Source organism: Moschus berezovskii, chromosome 3 (genome assembly GCF_049115385.1).
Source record: "Moschus berezovskii isolate FMDL1 chromosome 3, NW_MosBer_1.0, whole genome shotgun sequence".
NCBI lineage: Eukaryota > Metazoa > Chordata > Mammalia > Artiodactyla > Moschidae > Moschus > Moschus berezovskii.
This window is the reverse complement of record NC_142462.1, coordinates 113,235,625-113,256,183: the sequence shown is the minus strand read 5'-3', so window position 1 is coordinate 113,256,183 and position 20,559 is coordinate 113,235,625. Positions and strand designations below refer to the sequence as shown.

At 44.4% G+C, this 20,559-nt stretch overlaps 1 protein-coding gene across 1 annotated transcript in view; it reads right to left on the bottom strand.

The window, feature by feature from the left end:
* The window catches only part of TBXAS1 (thromboxane A synthase 1), a 172,321-nt gene that overhangs the window by 114,024 nt on the left and 37,738 nt on the right, over window positions 1-20,559 (bottom strand). Inside the window, exons 2-3 of the mRNA XM_055421360.2 lie at window positions 19,597-19,690; window positions 16,286-16,338 (exon numbers count right to left, since the gene is read on the bottom strand). Coding sequence (XP_055277335.2) covers window positions 16,286-16,338; window positions 19,597-19,690 — 147 coding nt within the window. The remainder of the gene's footprint in view (window positions 1-16,285; window positions 16,339-19,596; window positions 19,691-20,559) is intronic.

Sequence of the window (20,559 nt, the reverse complement as noted above, 5' to 3'; positions counted from 1 at the left end):
GGAGAGAAGAGTAGGCCTTGTGAACGAGAAAGAGTTCCAGATAGAGAAGGTTATGTTTAAATGAGACACAAAGGCTGCACTGACCTGGTGGGAAAGAGGAAACTTGGAGGGGGCTGAAAGCAGAATTGAAAAGTAAACACATCAATTGTGAAAGGCTTGGCAGAGAGGAGTGAGATAAGGCAAGAAGGGGCTCTGGGTAAGGACTACTGGGAATTTATTAAAACGAACTGAATTTATGGTGCAGTACAAGCGTCTGTTGATAAGGGGGCGAGTCTGGTAAAGAATGTGCTCACTGGCTTGTAGTCAACAGGAAGCCGGGGCAAGATGACAAGGGCCGGGCATTCCGATCAGAAATGTGTCATTCAGGCTGACCAGCAAGGTTCCGGAGCACAGGGAGGGGTTTACATTTCTTCTGGAGGTCCCTTGTGAGGTTTGAAGGCAAGAAGTGACAGCCACTCAGTCACGGTCAAAAGGAAAAATAAAGCATTGCAACTCCAAATGCAATTGCTACAGAAAACAGTACGGCAGTTCTGCAAAAAATTAAACATAGGGCTTCTCTGGAGGCTCAGTGGTCAAGAATCTGCCTGCCAATGCAGGAGACATGAGTTCCAGCCTTGATTCAGGAAGATCCCACATGCCACGGACCAACTAAGCCCCTTCACACAGCTCCTGGGCCTGTGCCCTAGAGCCCGGAGAATCGCAATTACTGAGCCCATGTGCTGCAAATACTGAAGCCCACATACCCTAGAGCCTGTGCTTTGCAACAAGAGAAGATACAGCAGTGAGAAGCCCAGGCATCAGAACCAGAGAGTAGCACCCGCAACTAGAGGAAAAAAGCCCTCGCAGGAACAGAGACCCAGCACGGCCAAAAATAACGTAATTAATTAATAAAAAATATTAAGCCTAGAATTAACATAGGATCCCAGCAATTCCACTTCTGGATATAGATCTAAAAAAAAAAAAAAAAAGGAAAGGAGGTATTGAAGAGAGATTTGTACACTGGTGTTCATAGCAGCATTGTTCACAATAGCTCAAAGGTGGAAGCCACCCAAGTGTCCATCGACAGATGAATGGATAAACAAAATGTAGTATATACAAAAAATAGGTTGTTATTTAACCCTAGAAGGGAAGGAAATTCTGATACATGCTCCATGGATGAGCCCTGAGGACATTATGCCGAGTGAAATAAGCCAATCACAAAAGGACAAATAGTGTATGATTCCACTTATATCAGGTACCTAGACTAGTCAAATTCATAGAGACAGTGAGTAGAATGGTGACTTCTCAGGGCTAGGGGAAGGGAGAATGGAGAGTTATTGTTTAATGGGTAGAGAGTTTCCATTTTTCAAGATGAAAAAGAGTTCTGGAGAAGAATGGTGGTCACGGTTGCACAATGTGAATATACTTCATGCCACTGAACTCTACACTTATAAATGGCTAGGATGGGGTCATCTCTGGTGGTCCATTGGTTAAGAATCTGCCTGCCAGTGCAGGGGACCAGAGTTCAATCCTTGATCCAGGAAGATCCCACATGCCACGGGGCAACTATTGACCCTGTGCTCTAGAGCCTGCGCTCCACAACTACCGAACCCACGTGCCTAGAGCCTGTGCAGGAGAACACAACCTCTATTAGAGAAGTCTAAGGTTTGGGGGCATCAGTTAAGAATCTTTGGGCTGGAGTCTTTTGCAAAGATCCAGGGGCCATGTCACTCGTGAGATACAACCTGTGGTCCAGCAGTGAGATGGAAAAGAGAGCTTTGAAAGACAACTTTCAAAGACAAATGGAAGGTCCACCCAAGAACTGCCTCTCTGGTGGGTCCTAGGACCCAGGTACTGCATTCACAACAGAGAACACGGAGCAGGACAAACTAGGGAGGGCTTGGAGTCCCTTCTCCCAGAGGTCCTGTTGTGAAGGGCCGTGGTCTCGATTAATACCAGGACGCCCATTTCCCCTGTACCCTGAGTAGCATCAAGAGGTGTTGGTGGATGTTGTACCACAACAGAACACACTTCCCACGTCCACCTACCATGTGGTGACAGGCCATCCATCAGCCGTGTGTTCAGAGCAAAGATTAGTGAGTTCTTCTCTAAGCAGAGGCAAAAATAGAATCATTTGCTCACAGTGCCTCCTTAGTGGTTAATGTGGGGAGTGTGGTAAACATGTCAGAGTCAGGCCTTTTAAAACAGGCCAATAAACTGAGAGCCTCACCCAGAGTGGAAAAGTTGATATAGTGGGCTGCAGAATTCTTGCATCTTGGGGGTGAAATGGGGGAGAAGTTTTTAGGAACATGGTCTTGAGATGTGAAAAATGATCAAGGGACTTATTTGTGTAGTTAAGTTTCTATGATCTGCCCCAGGCCTGCAAGCATCATAAAACCTGGCAGTGCCTTGCTGGGAATTACTTCGTGTCCACAGCTGCAGAAATGTTACACAGAAGACTGACCAGGAAGAATGGAAATATATAGTAAACCACCCAAACTCTGAAAGATTTAAGGGTCCCCAGGAAGAAAGGAGAACATGTTCCATTTTAAAGATAAACTTTGATTACTCAGACTTCAGTAGAATTTCAAATGTGTGCAGTATCTGACTTTTTTTGTTTGACAACTTACACTGTGGATCTAGAGTTAATTTGGTTTTGCATTGCCTTTTGCCCTCTGTGAGGAACACACTTTAAAACTGTGTGTGATTTTTTTTTAAATCATTCAAAGGTTCTGAGAACTTATTTGAGAAAAGTTTTTCTGCTTACAAAATAGTGATCAAAGAGGAACTTGAAGCTCCATGGGAACTAGGAATTAGTTGCTTCTTTGAATTTAGCCACCTGATGCAAAGAACTGACTCATTGGAAAAGACCCTGATGCTGGAAAAGATTGAAGGCAGGAGGAGAAGGGGACGACAGGGGATGAGATGGTTGGATGATATCACTAACTCTATGGACATGAGTTTGAGCAAGCTCTGGGAGTTGGTGATGGACAGGGAAGCCTGGCGTGCTGCAGTCCATGGGGTTGCAAAAAGTCGGACATGACCAAGTGACTGAACTTGAATTTAGCAAAGATGTTTTTTAAATTATTAAATCAAAGATGGTTTGTCATTCTTCTCTTTGAATAGAATAGGGAAGCTATTTGCATTCTCAGTTAATTAGGGTTAAGAGCCATGAGAACTGGGTAAGTGTGTGCCATTTGGGGAATTATCTATGCAAAAGAGTTGTTGACAGAAGATACATGCCTAGTGCCATGTGTTCCCTGGACCTGCTTCCAGATGGGAGAATATTTCGGCAAACGCCACAGTGATTCATGACTATGTTACATAACTCTATTTTGCATTTTGGGTCGAACAACTTGGATTAGTTGCAGGTATAATACAATTAAATATGGAATTTATTATTCAAAAATATTAGCTAGAAACAGCTTTTAAGTGATTTTCATTTGAAAATGTTCTATTGTTTGGCAACACATCTTCGCAGGGCTGTCATTTGGGGGATAAAAAAGTTACTGATGCTGTATTTGATTGTCACCGATGGAGCAGAAGCCCCCTTCCACCTTGAACCTGGTGTACTGGTGGATTTTTGGAAATACACATCAAGGAATGCCAAGCTGAAGGTCCATGGCTGACTTCCCAGAGGGATGTTCATCTCCTACCCACAGTCCGGCTGCCCCCAGAGGTGAAGTAATGGCCGGCATCCTTGGCCCCACTCTGTCTCAGCCAGGATGGACCTTTTGTTCCCAGCTGGTCACAGGGGTTGGGTCTGGTTGCTGAGTCCCAAGCCTCACATCATGCTCTCAGTCTCAGGTCTGAGAATCTGCACAAGACTTATTCCGTGGGCTCCTCCCCATAAGGCCCTGCTTGGACTCCTGCCAGACTCTCTTTTCAGGGCCAAGAATATCCCTTTTTTTCTATTTTGTTTTAGGTCACTCAGCCATGTCCAAATCTATTGCGACCCCATAGACTGTAGCCTGCCAGGCTCCTCTGTCCATGAGATTCTCCAGGCAAGAATACTGGAGAGGGTTGCTATTTCCTCCTCCAGGGGATCTTCCCGACCTAGGGATCAAACCTGCATCTCCTAGACTGGCAGGTGGTTTCTTTACACTGAAGAACCTGGGAAGCCTCAAACACCCCCCTGTTGCTGCTGCTAAGTCGCTTCAGTCGTGTCTGACTCTGTGCGACCCCATGGACTGCTGCCCACCAGGCTTCTCCATCCATGGGATTTTCCAGGCAAGAGTACTGAAGTGGGGTGCCATCACCTTCTCTGAAACACCCCCTCAGTTCAGTTCAGTTCAGTCGCTCAGTCGTGTCTGACTCTCCGCGACCCCATGAATCACAGCACGCCAGGCCTCCCTGTCTATCACCAACTCCCGGAGTACACTCAAACTCATGTCCACAGAGTCGGCGATGCCATCCAGCCATCTCATTCTCCGTTGTCCCCTTCTCCTCCCGCCCCCAACCTTTCCCAGCATCAGAGTCTTTTCCAGTGAGTCAACTCGTCGCATGAGGTGGCCAAAATATTGCAGTTTCAGCTTTAGCATCAGTCCTTCCAATGAACACCCAGGATTGCTCTCCTTTAGAATGGACTGGTTGGATCTCCTTGCAGTATAAGGGACTCTCAAGAGTCTTCTCCAACACCACAGTTCAAAAGCATCGATTCTTCGGCGATCAGCCTTCTTCACAGTCCAACTCTCACATCCATACATGACCACGGGAAAAACCATTGCCTTGACTAGACGGACCTTGGTTGGCAAAGTAATGTCTCTGCTTTTTAATATACTATCAAGGTTGGTCATAACTTTCCTTCCAAGGAGCAAGCGTCTTTTAATTTCATGGCTGCAATCAGCATCTGCAGTGATTTTGGAGCCCCTGCTGCTGCTGCTGCTGCTAAGTCACTTCAGTCGTGTCCGACTCTGTGTGACCCCATAGACGGAAGCCCACCAGGCTCCCCCGTCTCTGGGATTCTCCAGGCAAGAACACTGGAGTGGGTTGCCATTTCCTTCTCCAATGTGTGAAAGTGAAAGTGAAGTCGCTCAGTCGTGTCCGACCCTTAGCGACCCCACGGACTGCAGCCTACCAGGCTCCTCCATCCATGGGATTTTCTCGGCAAGAGTACTGGAGTGGCTTGCCATTGCCTTCTCCGTTTGGAGCCCCTAGTTAGGCCCTAATAGCCACTAACGGGCCTTTTAGATTTCTACTTTACTGAACTCCTGGCTACTGCCCAGCCAGCACCTTCTCAATGGGCAGTTTTCTCCTGGACTGTCCAGTGATTACTAGAATGGAGCTATCAGTTCTTCCCCTTTAAATGTTATGCTTTGCTCATTGGCGGGAACCCGCTCTCTCAGTGCACACAGCCTGGTTGGGTGTCCATGCCCAGATACCACAGGGGACGAGCAAAAATCTTATGGAGAGATGTTTTACATTGTCAACTAATCACATTATCAACAAATTATGTATATTTTGGTAAGCTTTTTAGCTTGAAATATTCTGTGTTAATTCTGGGACTTAATTTTAATTAATTAACTTCAGATTTTAAAGAAGGAAAAGCTATTGGGCATCCAGGGCTCTGCTCAGGTCCACCTTGCTCAGGAGCCCCATCCCTGGAGAAAGAGTGTCTGATCTTTGATTCTACTTCAGCTGACAAAATCTCTTTTGTCAGAAATTTCTCAGAATCTTAAACCACACTGGAGCAAAATAAAACCAGGGGCTAATAAAATGTTTCTAATGTAGACGGTTAGAGCTGAGTCATCCGGTTTGCAGTCACCTAGTTTTGAACTGGAAAGGACTGCAGTTATCATCTGGCCCTTTGCTCTTCAAATGGCTTACCTTGACTCACCAGTGAGGATGAAACCAATTTCGTGGGTCGTGATCAGATTGCATTTGTTTTTTCATGGAATAGGGTAGAATAGAACAGGAGAATAGACTGGATCAAAGCGGATCATGCATAGTAAAAGATATTGAGTAAAACTTTGATTTCAGGTGTATGTGTGTACTGGATAACAATGTAACATGTATCATTTACTGAGGCTCATAATGAAACAAAGGGTCAAAGTCCCTGATCTTGTTCCAATCCCTTCATTTTGTACCTGAGAAACTGACTTCAGGAGGGGAAGTGACTGGCCCAAATCCTTGAAGCCAACAGGTAGTAATAGAAAGAGAGCTGGAGCTGAAATGTGAACCTCCATTTTCTACTGTAAGTTGGCTTGCTCTATTTGATGTTTTTCTAGCCAAACAAGAGGGATTTATATAGGCTGTTGATGTTTAGAAGTGTGGGTCACAAAGACTTGGACATCAGTAGTCACTAAAATGCACAGCAACTGTCACCTATAGGCTGTCATAGAATGAAGATGGGGGAGGGCAAGAAAGTGGTGTGAAATAAGGGGGAAAAGAGGAGGCCAGAGGTCCAGGAAAGTGGGTAAATTTTAGAAGGGTCTTTGGATGACCTTTAGGAAGAGGGAAAGTCTTAAACTGCACGGAAGCAGAAATTTCTGTAGCAATTCACCATTTAGGATCACAAGAGACCATGAGAGGGACAGACAGGGGTGAAGAGCCTTTTCAAGTTTCATTTGATAAAAATGGGGCTGTAATAGAAATCTCTCTCTTCTTGGTCTAAATTGCCCAGTTGTCTGAGAACAGTTGTTCTTTTGATAATCCTCCCAATTGGGCTAGGCATTCAGATTGGTGTGTGTGCATGCGTGCTCAGTTGCTCGGTCATTGTGACCCCATGGACTGTAGCCCACCAGGCTCCTCTGTCCATGGGATTGTCCTGGCAAGAATACTGGAGTGGGCTACCATTTCCTCCTCCAGGGGATCCTCCCAATCCAGGAATCAAACCTGCGTCTCCTGTATTAGCGGGCAGATTCTTTACCACTGAGCCACCTGGGAAGCTCCTTTGGATTGGTGGTAACTGTCAAATACGTTCCTTCTGACAGCTTTCCTCCTGTTCTCAATGACCTCCTGAAAAGAACAGCCAGTCTTATCAGGGTATTTGCTTTCATGAAATAATGTGGCCCCCTAAAGTACAGTTTCACTTTAATAAACACTCACTTAAACATGTATTATAAAACGCAGAGTATCAGGGTTGATCTATGTTGACCAGTGAGTATTGATATCTAACTCATTGAATGATTCTCAGTAATTGTGGCATAGAGACCATCAGATCCCCTATTAATTTTGGTTTCAGACTCAAATTACTTGAAGCTAGTGATTCTAAGCTTTGCTTTCAACACTTTCATAAAAGGCTCAACTTTTACCAAGCTTGGGCACCCAAATATTGCCCCCAGTCTGGACTTCTGGGCAAATGTGAAGATCATTTAGGATTTCTGTACTTAATTCCATAGTTTCAAGGGTACTGTGTTTTCATTTACATCAGTTCCTCTTAAAACAGAGTCACATTTTTAGGTCGCTTAGTAAGTGAATCTCATTCTGAGCCGTGTACTCCATATTGACAGCAGAAACTTTATTTAAGTTGGACTCCTGTACATTGTCTGTGAGGCTCTTTTGCATCTGTGGCTCCATTCCTGCCTAAGATTTTTGCCATTCTTCCACATCTATGATTTTATTGAGCTCCGTCCAGTTTAAAAATGAGAACAATCTCCCTATATCTGTTGCCCAGTGTGGGTCTGAATATCTGTATTTTCTTGAACAAACTAGCAATAGTTTCCACCCTAACTCATCCTCTCCCTGTTTTCAAGTCCAGCATATTGAGAAGTCTCAGTGTCTTCTAAACAAAGACTGGTCCCGTGGCAGAGGAGTGCACCAAGTCGAGTCCTTAGGAGCCTTTTCGTCCCCAGGATTTGGGGTCCTCTGGAAGTAGGCCAGCAAACCTCCCACATAATGATGACGGAGCCCGCTGACTGCCTTGAAGTAAACCATCTCCATGCGGCTCTTCAACCTCATCTAAATAGTACATAAGCACGATGGTGAAGAGCACTTAAAGAGAAGTGTTCACACCTTAGTCACTTCCGGAGAGCATGCTCCCCTCATGGATGGCGCAATGGAAGCTGAGCTTAAAAAAATATCTGAACAACCTATTGTTTTCTTAGCTGATACCACATTCCATATATAACCCAAAGTTCTCAGCTTCCTCACTCCCTGGTGACCAGGTGCTATGAATTCATGAGTGCCACTAGTTAAATAAAACACGGTGCCAAGAACCTCCAGGTTGGAGGTATATGAGACAACTCTACCTCCCCTGGGCGTAAACTTTGGGTCTAAGTGCCAGGTCCTTTATGTCCAAACTAAAGTTTTCTTTATTTGCTAAGCTGATTTGTAAGTGCAAAGACCCAGGTTTCCCTGGGAGATAGACTGCTTTAGAGTCTGATACTTACAAAGATGTTCTTAGAACACTGTAGTGCTGCTAGGTACAAGAAGGCACTATCTGTACCAAAAGAGGGTATTCAGTGTGGCATTGGCATGAGATTGGGCAGAGAGATGGAGCAGGGAAGTCAGAAATACACATAGGAACCAAGAGATGATTTTTTAAAATGACATTTTGAATCAATTGGGAAAGGATGCATTTCCAGAAGGAACACCATCCTACTTCCACCCTTACCCTCAAATAAGTTTCTGATGGATCAGATATCTAAGTTTTTTAATAAAACAAAGAAACACTAGGAAAAAAATGGAAGTTAAAAAAATATGTATATCCTTAGTGACGAAAGCCTTACTGAGCAAGATACAAAATGTAAATACCATTAAAGTAAATAAAATTCAACAATACAAAAACATTTTTTATTGGAACAATATATATACATACTTTTTTATATTAATAAAAAATAACAGCAGAGCTATCGCTTACAAGAGAGGCGGTCGGGGGAAAGGGACCTTTGAATAGGAGCCTTCGGGAGTTGCACGTGAACTGAAGTTAGGTCGCTGTGTAAGTAGAAGTAATTACTAGTATTGGAACAATAAATCCTTGTCACCCACTGGATTACAAAATTTGCCACAAATTGAAGGGGACATAATCTCTATCCTGTTTATGCACGCTCGGTCACCTCAGTTGCATCCGACTCTCCAACCCCATGGACCATAGCCCGTCAGGCTCCTCTGTCCATGAGATTTTCCCAGAAAAAGTACTAGAGTGGGCTGCCATGCCCAATCACAAACATATTATGTTGATATTATTCTTTTAGGGTTTGGGAAGGAATATAGATCCAACTTGGGGTTCAACCTCAGACTAAAGGAGATAACCAGTAATCTTTAATCAAAGGTTATCTAAAACAACAAAGCCTTTCTTTCTCCATATTATGTTGCCACGGGTAATTAGTCCCTCTTTATCTGCAGTTTTGCTTTACCTGTTTTCAGTTACCTGTGGTCAACTGTTGTCCAAAAGCATTAAGTGGAAAATTCTGGAAATAAGCAACTCATAAGTGTTAGATTGTTAAGTGTTAGAATGTTCTGTGTGATAAAATCTCCTGCCATTAAGTTCCATCCCACCCAGGATGTGAATCATCTCTTTGTCCAGCACATCCTGCCCTCCCATTGGCCGCTTAGTAGCCAAATTAGTTTTCAGATCATCTGACTGTCCTGGTAGCCCAATGCTTGTGTTCAAGTAGCCCTTATTTTACTTAGTTCAGTTCAGTTCAGTCGCTCAGTCGTGTCCTACTCTTGCAACCCCATGAATCACAGCACGCCAGGCCTCCCTGTCTATCACCCACTCCCAGAGTTCACTCAAACTCATGTCCATTGAGTCGGTGATGCCAGCCAGCCATCTCATTCTCTGTCATCCCCTTCTCCTCCCACCCCCAATCCTTCCCAGCATCAGAGTCTTTTCCAGTGAGTCAACTTGTCGCATGAGGTGGCCAAAGTACTGGAGTTTCAGCTTTAGCATCAGTCCTTCCAATGAACACCCAGGATTGATCTCCTTTAGAATGGACTGGTTGGATCTCCTTGCAGTCCAAGGGACTCTCAAGAGTCTTCTCTAGCACCACAGTTCAAAGGCATCAATTCTTTGGCGATCAGCTTTCTTCACAGTCCAACTCTCACATCCATACATGACCACGGGAAAGACCATAGCCTTGACTAGACGGACCTTTGTTGGCAAAGTAATATCTCTGCTTTTTAATATACTATCTAGGTTGGTCATAACTTTCCTTCCAAGGAGTAAGCGTCTTTTAGTTTCATGGCTGCAATCAGCATCCGCAGTGATTTTGGAGCCCAAAAAAATATAAAACAAGAGATCTCTTCAAGAAAATTAGAGATTCCAAGGGACCATTTCATGCAAAGATGGGCTCGATAAAGGACAGAAATGGTATGGACCTAACAGAAGCAGAAGATATTAAGAAGAGGTGGCAAGAATACACAGAAGAACTGTACAAAGAAGATCTTCACGACCAAGATAATCACAATAATGTGATCACTGACCTAGAGCCAGACAGCTTGGAATGTGAAGTCAAGTGGGCCTTAGAAAGCATCACTACGAACAAAGCTAGTGGAGGTGATGGAATTCCAGTTGAGCTATTTCAAATCTTGAAAGATGATGCTGTGAAAATGCTGCACTCAATATGCCAGCAAATTTGGAAAACACAGCAGTGGCCACAGGACTGGAAAAGGTCAGTCTTCATTCCAATCCCAAAGAAAGGCAATGCCAAAGAATGCTCAAACTACCGCACAATTGCACTCATCTCACACGCTAGTAAAGTCACACACTAGTAAAGTCATGCTCAAAATTCTCCAAGCCAGGCTTCAGCAATATGTGAATCGTGAACTCCCAGATGTTCAAGCAGGTTTTAGAAAAGGCAGAGGCACCAGAGATCAAATTTTACTTAGTAACAGCCCCCAAATACAAGAACAGTGTTATTGCGATTCGGATACACTAAAGAGAAGCCATAAAGTACTTCCTTTAAGTGAAAATGTGGAAGGTCTCCACTTAATAATGAGAGAAAAAAAATCATATTCAGCAGCTTCTAAGATCTACAGTAAGAGGAAATAGTTTATATGTGAAAGTGTGGAGAAGGAAAAAGAAATTTCTGCTAGTTTTTAAGTTGCACCTCAAACTATAAAAATTATGGCCACAGTGCATGATAAATGCTTAGTTAAGATGGAAAAGGCACTACATCTATACAGTAAGTTATTCTAAGAAAGAGAGGGAAAGAGACCACAATCACATAACTTTATTAAATATATTGTTATAGAGGGCTTCCCCGATGGCTCAGCTGGTAAAGAATCTGTCTGTAATGCAGGAGACCCAGGTTTGATCCCTGGGTCAGGAAGATCCCCTGGAGAAGGGAATAGCTATTCACTCCAGTGTTCTTGACTGGGGAATCCCATGGACAGAGAAGCCTGGTGGGCTACAGTCCATGGAACCACAGTCAGACAAAACTGAGTAACTGATACTTTCATAATTGTTCTGAAAAGTGAAAGTGAAAGTCTCTCAGTCGTGTCTGACTCTTTGCGACCCCATGGACTATACAGTCCATGGAATTCTCCAGGCCAGAATATTGGAGTGGTAGCCTTTCCCTTCTCCAGGGGATCTTCCCAACCCAGGGATCAAACCCAGGTCTCCCACATTGCAGGTGGATTCTTTACCAGCTAAGCCACAAGGGAAGACCAAGAATACTAGAGTGGATAGCCTATCCCTTCTCCAGAGGGTCTTCCTGATCCAGGAATTGAACCTGCATTGCAGGTAGATTCTTTACCAACTGAGTTATCAGGGAAGCCCATAATTGTTCTAGTTAATTATTTTTGTTGTTATTCTTTTATTATTGTTGCTGTGCCTAATTTATAAATTAAATTTTATCTTTGGTACATATGTATAGGAAAAACATGGTATATACAGGGTTCAGGGTCCACTGGGGGTCTTGGAACGTACGCCTAGAGGCTACTGTGTGTGCATGTGTGTGTTCAGTTGATTCAGTCACGTGATGTTCTACATAACAGTTGTGTAGGTGTGTGCGCCAGCCTTCCTGCTTTACATTCAAGTTCAGAGAAACCAGAGACAATGTGCAAAGATTTATTTGCACAAAGCAAGTTGCAAAGTTAGACACTTGATGAAGTCATTTTATTCTCTGATGGAGGTGGTGCGGATTGTAATAAACATTGGTGCTCTCGAGCCCTCTTGGCAGAAGGCTTCTCCAGCAATTTACTTTCCTCATAACAGGAAAGGGAAAAGGGTAAGAGGCAGGTTTCCAGTTTGGGGACCCAAGCTCTGACCGAGTTGCTATGATGACCACAGATAATAAGCACAAATACTCATCATGTCTGGTGTTCAGGTACAGAGTAAAGAGATCCTCTCTGCCCACACTTTCAACATATATGGTCTGTCATGCATCTCCGTGTGGCATCAACAGCATGGGGTTTCCCACATCAAATGAGGAATCAGTCTATTATTTCAATGTTAACGGGACCAATCTGGGATCAATAACATTTCCTAATGACAGAAGGAATCCAAAAGTTAAGACAATTCAAACCAAATAATTTCCCAAAAGAAGGGGGTCTTTTGTTGAACTTAGCCCATTCTTGCCATTCCCAATCAGCGAAACCATTTTGTTCAAATTTAAAAAGTAACAAAATAATTTTTAGGGCTAGAAAGGCCCTTCGATACAGACTAGTTTAACCCTTTCATCTGAAAGGGTGAACATACTGAGTCTCACCCAGTTTACAGAACTCAAACAGGCTTTCCTGGTGGCTCAGTTGGTAAAGAATCTACCTGCAATGCAGGAGACCCTGGTTCGATGCCTGGGTTGGAAAGATCCTCTGCAGAAGGGACAGGCTACTCACTCCAGTATTCTTGGACTTCCCTGGTGGCTCAGTTGGTAAAGAATCCACTTGCAATGTGGGAGACCTGGGTTCAACCCCTGAGTTGAGAAGATCCCCTGGAGGAGGGCATGGCAATATCCCACTCTAATATCCTTGCCTGGAGAATCCCCATGGACAGAGGAGCCTGCGGGGCGGGGGGGGGGGGGGGGTGTCAGGGCTACAGTCCATGGGGTCGCGATTAGTCAGACACGATTGAGCAACTTTCACTTTTCACAGAGATCAAACAGGACTTTACCCTACCACTACAGTGTCTCTCAATTTGGCAGTGGACACATTTAAAAAGAAGTCAGCATTTTAAGGCTCATCAATTTTTCTAAAGCAGAGAAAGTTGATAGCTTTGTATGAAGAAATTATGCCATCACCTTTCATTTTTTCCCTTTTTACCAAAGATCATACTGCAATTTCTCTCTCTGCAACCTCATTTGAGATCGTTCTCTATGATTCATTTTCTTGAAATGAAAAGGGTAAATTGTGTTAAGTTAAAGTTGGGGGAGTGGGAAGTTGATTGGCCATCCTGTCGTCAAGGAAATCAATCTGTCTCTCTCTGTCTCGTGCACACATAGACACATCACATCACCACCACCACACAATCCACCAGTTAATACAGTGCCATTTAAACTCTTCATCTGAGGTTTTAAAATTATTTTAAAATACTCAAGAGTTCTATTCTGAAAATCTGTACAGAACTACTTCAAGGGAGTGATTCCTAGAATCAGACTTAGAGAGGCCTTTTTCTACTGTGGAAACCACCATCCTTCTGAGTCAATGCTATGTCTCAAAAATGTATGACAGCCTTCAAGGTCAATGTCAAGTCAACAGCAGAATGAGACTGTTGGAAAGATAAGTTCTTCAGTACCTATTATACTCAGTGCAAGAAGCTATGCACTTAAAAAAAAATGGGGCAAAGGGTCGGAGGAGACCAAGCTAAAAGGGATCGCAGAGAATGAGATAGAATTGCCTGTTATTAAAAGTATGCACCATCTCCCCACTCTTCTTTTAGAGGAATACATCTCCCTGCTCCACCAGTGTCAAGCTTGGCCAAGTAACTTTCTTTGGCCTAACTGCACACACAGTGTGCTTTCTGCCCAGACTTTTGGTTTCTGCATATAACTTGGTTTGGCTGATAGGATGTTGGCAGAAACTTAAAATGTTCTTGTACCATTGGGCTTGCTGTCTTGATACTTTCCCTTCTCAAGACAAGCCTGCCCTGGCCCTTTTGCCTTTCCAAAGAGGATGAGGGAAGGGTAGGGCACAGCTGCCCCCACTGAACCTGCAGAAGTCCCAGGAAGCCCAGCTGAGCTTCCCAGACAGGCGAGCTCAGATCAGCCGACTTGAGCCAAACCTTAGGCACAGAATCAATAATAACTTGTTCTTTAAGCCACGGCATTTTGGAGTAGTTTCTTATCCAGAAATGACAAACTAATCCGAGACCATCGAGTAGAATATCTTCATGGACCACATTTTCAGGGTTACACAGCAAACTAAAGAGTGATGAGAAGAACTTGGCCAAAACCGTGGGTCTCCTGGTATTTCCACAAAGAGTACATGTCAATCCCTCTTGAAAATCATCACTGAGAGACCAGCATCACGTGCCCCATGGATAGAAGGGCTCACAAACCAAGTGGACCCCATTAGGATATACAATAGGAACACCACAGAACTTTGCTGCCCCTAGAAGAGTTATCAGAGGTCTAAAAGTCTGGAAAAACGCTACCCCAAATCATCCAGCAATTGAGGGGAAACTGCGAGAGAACACACTAGAAGGATTAGGACTCCAGCCTAGAAGGACATGGGCTGAGAATCAGTATAATTCAAGTCTATTAAATCTTGAATAGGGTAGATGGTCTGATCATCAGACCATCAGACTGTCTGTTTGTCAGATGCCAGAATTTTTTTTTAAAAAAAGGAGCATACTCTGAAGTATAAAAAGGGAAAGTATAGGGGCTATGTGAGATGGGGGTGACAGAGGGTGAGATGGTTGAATGGCATCACTGACTCAATGGACATGAGTTTGAGCAAGCTCTGGGAGACAGTGAAGGACGGGAAGCTTGGCGTGCTGCAGTCCATGGGGTCTCAAAGAGTCAGACACGACTTAGTGGCTGAACAGCAAAAAAATATAGTTATGACTGATTTGCAATGATGTACAGCAGAAACCAACCCAACATTGTCAAAGTGATTACCTTCCAATTAAATAAAGGAAAAATCTACATAGGATACTGGTATTCAATTTCTTAAGCTTGGTGAGAGATACCTGTTCATTTTATTAATATTCTTTAAATTCTACATGTTACATGTTCTCTGGCATATATATTTCACAATTAAAAGAAAACACGAAGAAATTTTTTGAAAAGGGAAAAGACAGGAAAAAGAAGGGGAAGGCCTATATTACTTCATGTGGCTGCGAATCAGGGTGACCACGCGACCCTGTCTACCCAGGTCAGTGTTAGTTTCCACTGCTGTCCTGCAGTAAGTATGAATAGCACCCCCTGTTACTCTGAAATGTATACAGTGTTGGATAATAGATGATATGGCCATACAGCTGGTGCATATTTTACCCATAGAGTTGAATAAAATGGGCCCAAATAAGGTGTATAAGGGGCTTCCCTGGCAGCTCAGTGGTAAAGAATCCGTGTGCTAATGCAGGAGACGTGAATTTGATCCCTGGATCGGGAAGACTCCCTGGAGAAGGAAATGCCCAGCCATTCCAGTTTTCTTGCCTGGGAAATCCCATACACAGAGGCGCCTGGTGGGCTACAGTCCATGGGGTCCAAAAAGAGTCGGACACAACTGAGTGACTAAACAACAACAACAACAAAAGCTTAGATGAGATCATGGGGGAAGATTTGCCATGGGTTCAGTTCAGTTCAGTTCAGTCGCTCAGTCATGTCCGACTCTCCGCGACCCCATAAATCACAGCACGCCAGGCCTCCCTGTCCATCTCCAACTCCCGGAGTTCACTCAAACGCATGTCCACAGAGTCGGTGATGCCATCCAGCCATCTCATTCTCTGTCGTCCCCTTCTCCTCCCGCCCCCAACCTTTCCCAGCATCAGACTCTTTTCCAGTGAGTCAACTCGTCGCATGAGGTGCCAAAGTATTGGAGTTTCAGCTTTAGCATCAGTCCTTCCAATGAACACCCAGGATTGATCTCCTCCAGAATGGACTGGTTGGATCTCCTTTAGAATGGACTGGTTGGATCTCCTTGCCATGGGTGGTTAAGGCAAATCAGACTGAGGTGTGGAGGGCCACTGCCTCCCTTGCAACACGCCTTTGGTACACAGTGGTCAGAGATGGTAAAGGCACCCAACGTGTGAACCAGCTGGTTGGGCTTTAAAGACTGGGAAACGGTGTTTTTCAGGCTAGCACCATGCACCCTGGGCCACCCTGGGATCTTCTCTAGGAGCCCCATCTGACCAGCTGGGCATACTCTTTGTGGATCCTCAGAAGTGATAAACACAGGCAACACGCCCATTCTCGTCATTCCTTCCATGTCACTTTAACACACACAAATCAAAATACGTGGGAGAATAATGGAGTTTTCTTCTTACCCACTCAGAGGTCCATATTGCTTTCTGAGCTCCATGTGGCTTTCCCAGAAACCCTGCAGAAAACAAGCACTATAGTATAAATCAGATGAAACAGAATTTCAAATATTTAAACTTCTTCAGGAAAAAAGTCAGCAATCGTGAGAACACAATTACATCAACCATAAAAAAATAATTGAAGTGGTATTGTTTTCAGAACTGTTTCAGTTCTCAGTACTCCAGTACTTTGGAGTATTAGAATAAACTAGTGGCTTGAAAAAACAATATTGCCAAGAGACAGTCGCTGTCAACTCTGCTTTAATGGACAGATGAGATCATCGTACTTATACTATTTGTGTATAATTGCTGCTAAAATATTTGAAAACTGTTTGCTTTCTCAACTATGCTAACATTCCCCTCTGCAATTTGGTTTATATTATTATTATTTTTGGCAGAGCCTCTTTTCACAGCCACTATAGGCATAAATGTCTGCTGAGTGTATCCAAATTATCACAAACTCTGAATTATGATCCAAGTTAAATTTTAACTAAAATCAACATATTCAAGGCATAAGAACCTTAGAGCTACTTTATATATGGGACACGTTTTGGGGTGGGAAAGTAGGGTTCCAGGAGATACTCATGGTGTGGAACAGGGTCGGAAAAATGCTTGACTCACTGTATTGTTGAGACGGGGTCTGTGTGTGGATATACACAGGGGGATAGTATGGGTGAAGGGTTGAAAATGGCTGAGTCCATTGTGCTACAGGAAAGAAATGAACATGCAGACATGCTTCAGTTGGGATGGAAGTGGAAGCGCGGAGACCCCCAGGTTTGCGCTGTGGGAATGGAGTGGACAGACAGGCACATAAAGGGTGGGTGAGAGTAGAGAGTTGGGAAGGGAGAAGAGGTTCATGTTCTTAATGAAAACGCATCCCAGGCTCCTTCAGTCTAGCTCCACCATCTAGTTGCTATTCAGCCACTCAGTCTTATCTGACTCTGCAATCCCACGGACTGCAGCATGTCAGGCCTCCCTGTCCCTCACCGTCTCCTGGAGTTTGCTCACCTCATGTCCACTGAGTCAGTGATGCCATCCAACCATCTCATCCTCTGTTGCCCCCTTCTCCTCCTGCCCTCAATCTTTCCCAGCATCAGGGGCTTTTCCAATGAGTTGGCTCTTTGCATTAGGTAGCCAAAGTATTGGAGCTTCAGCATCAGTCCTTCCAGTGAACATTCAGGTTTGATTTCCTTTAGGATTGACTGGTTTGATCTCCTTGCTGTCCAAGGGACTCAAGAGTTTTCTCTACCACCACAGTTCAAAAGCACCAATTCTTCAGTGCTCAGCCTTCTTTATAGTCCAACTCTCACATCCATACTGACTACTGGGAAAACCATAGCTCCACCTCCATCTAAGCTTGCCATATATTAATACCAAGGAAAGTTCATATGACTATAAAAACAGTCAATGAAATGACTATGTTCTAGCAAGAACTTGGCAGGATTTGCCCATACGAGAATGAGCAGCTAAAAAGAAGCATATGTGGAAATTAGCCAAAGGCAGGCACAGTGTTCTCGGCACATTGACAGGGATATGGTTTAACTCAACATGCTGATACTGAATTAATTCAGTCAAGTCTGAATGCAACTGATCATTTCCCCCTTAGAAATTTGTGGAATGGATTTGCTTTAATTTCCTATCTGGTTTGTAGTTGTGTTTTGATACTTAGAAATGTCTTCACACTTGCTTCATGGAGCTGATGGGGAGCCTTGCTACAATGCTGTTTATGGGCTGAAAGTTGTGGCCTGGCCACCCCTGAGCTAGAGAGGAGAGAAGGAGGCGTTAAAAAAAACACCGGGAAGAGAGAAACAACAATAAACAGTGGAAAGGGGTGTTGGACCGAGAAAGGGACAGAAAGGAAGAGAAGAGAAACTGATGAGAAAGAAAAGGGACAGAAATAGCGCATGTTATTTTCCATCTGACGCCACGGGCCAGCCTTTCCAGGGCCAGGGGTGGGGAAAGCCTAAAGAGATCTTAGAGGGGTGTTATCAGGATTGGCCCCAATTGAGTCCTTCCTGCCTTTGTTTGGCTTAGTGGCTTCACATGTAGGATCTGTAGGCTCCTAATGTTGGGTCTGGTGGCAGCACCCCCCACAGGAGTTGGCAGAATAAATCATCTGGCTTCTGAGAAAACCCAACATGAGAAACAAAAATAACCTGCGAAGATAAAGTCCCAGGACTCTATCTCCAAATGCCCAGAGGGCATTCAACTCACTCTGGCAAATCAAAGGCACCTCCCTAAACCAGCTGACCTCCCGACCTTTTATTTTCGTGACTCCTGGCCATTCTCCCAGTTTGTCTGGCTCCAAACTTAAAGACGAGTTGACTCATTCTGCTTTGACTTCTCCTCACCTAAGTCACCATCAGAGTTACTAATTTTGCCCCCAAAGTTCTCTTTTGCTCTCATCTCCACCCTGGCCAAGCCCTCACCACTTCACAGCCAGGGTTCAACAACAGTTGGATTCTACAGACCTGACTTTGGTGTCCCCTTCCTACTCACCGGTGTTGGGACACGCACAGCTCCTCACTTGCCTTTCTGAACTGTCAGTGATCTAAGTAAGTGTTAGTCGCTCAGTCTTTGCGACCCCATGGACTGTAGCCCACCAGGCTCCTCTGTCCATGGGATTCTCCAGCAGAGAATACTGGAATGGGTTGCCGTGCCCCTCTCCAGGGATCTTCCCAACGCAGGGATTGAACCCACATCTCTCACATCTCCTGCATTGGCAGGTGGGTTCTTTACCACTTGCACCACCTGGGAAGCCTGCTCTTCTCTCTTTCTCACAACAGTGTTCCTTGGTGCTCCCCAATCTCCGCTTTTTAGTCCAGGCTGCTCCCCAAGCTGGGCCCTGTTTCACACATCATTGCTCCCACCTGGTGTGGGTCTCCTTGTCTTTGTGTCTATCGCTCCTGAAGACCTCCTCCTCCAGGAAGTCCTCCAGGATGACTCTAGCCCTGACAGATCTCCCCCTCCTCTGAAGGACAAACCACAGCTGCCATGTCTACCACCCACACTAGCACTAGGGCATGGGCAACTTTTACTTTCTTCCACACACTTAGACACTCATTAAATGGGTTTTTGCATGAATGACAGGATACAAGGACTCTATATGTGTTGATGAGTGATCAGTGATGGATCATTCTCGTCACATAAGAACTGATGCAATTCACACACAGACCTCCCTGAGTGTGGGCGACCTGAATGGAAGCAGTGCTTTGTGGGTAAAGCTGCTCTGGGCTCAGAGCATCTTATATCAGAAAACAGTAGAAGGCATCCCTTACCTGGCGGAAAAATGCTAAGTTTCCAATAAAAGGAGAAGGCTTGGGATGTCTGATGCCCAACTTGTCTAGTCTTGAGAACGCTGATGTGGAGTACCTGAGGGAAAAATCACGTTTTAAAAACTGAGACACAGGTTCACACTTTCGGCCCTATCAGATATCAGAATTGTTGAGCTCTCCAGATGTAAGGGTAGAAGTTTCTGGGTGACGACATCTTAGGACTGATGAGGTGGAGGCCTAGAGGTGTGCGGGTGGCATGGGCTCAGTAAATCCCTCCTGATTAACAGGCTAGAGATTAAGACATCCTCAGATGTCTTAGCTGAAAGTCCCCTTAGAGATGATGTAGTCCAAACACCCCTTCCCCACCTACAATTTCTGTCAATGAATAGTATTTAAAACTGTACTTTAGGAATTCCTTGACAGTTCAGTGGTTACAACTGCACTTTTACTGCCAAGGGTCTGGGTTCGATCCCTGGTCGGGGAACTAAGATTCCACAAGCTGCACAGCATGGCCCCACCCCAGCCCCCAAAAGCTGCACCTCTGCCCATTTCAGCTCCTCAACCTTTAAATCTACCATCAACAATTCTCTCGCAAGGTGAGGCAAAAAAGTAACAATGGCAAAAATCAGTTCCCTGCACAAATCTGTGGTTTTTCTTGGTCAGATTGACACCTGCACATAATTTATCCCTCATCACATTCCATGACCTAATAGAGAAAAATAAAAAACAAGGAAGGAGGGGCCACTCTATGGAACAAGACCTCATCACCAACCACTTGCAAACCCTTTATGTCTTTGTTTTCATGGCCTGAGACCATATGGGAAGCATATTTTCCTAGCCCCAAATCAGGAAACATGGCCCCACAGATTTCTGTGCCACCTTCCAGGAGAAAGCGACAGTTTGAGAAGTGCAGTGTTGCTGTCAAAACATTGGAATTACTAGGATATTTCAACAGTTTATGGGAAC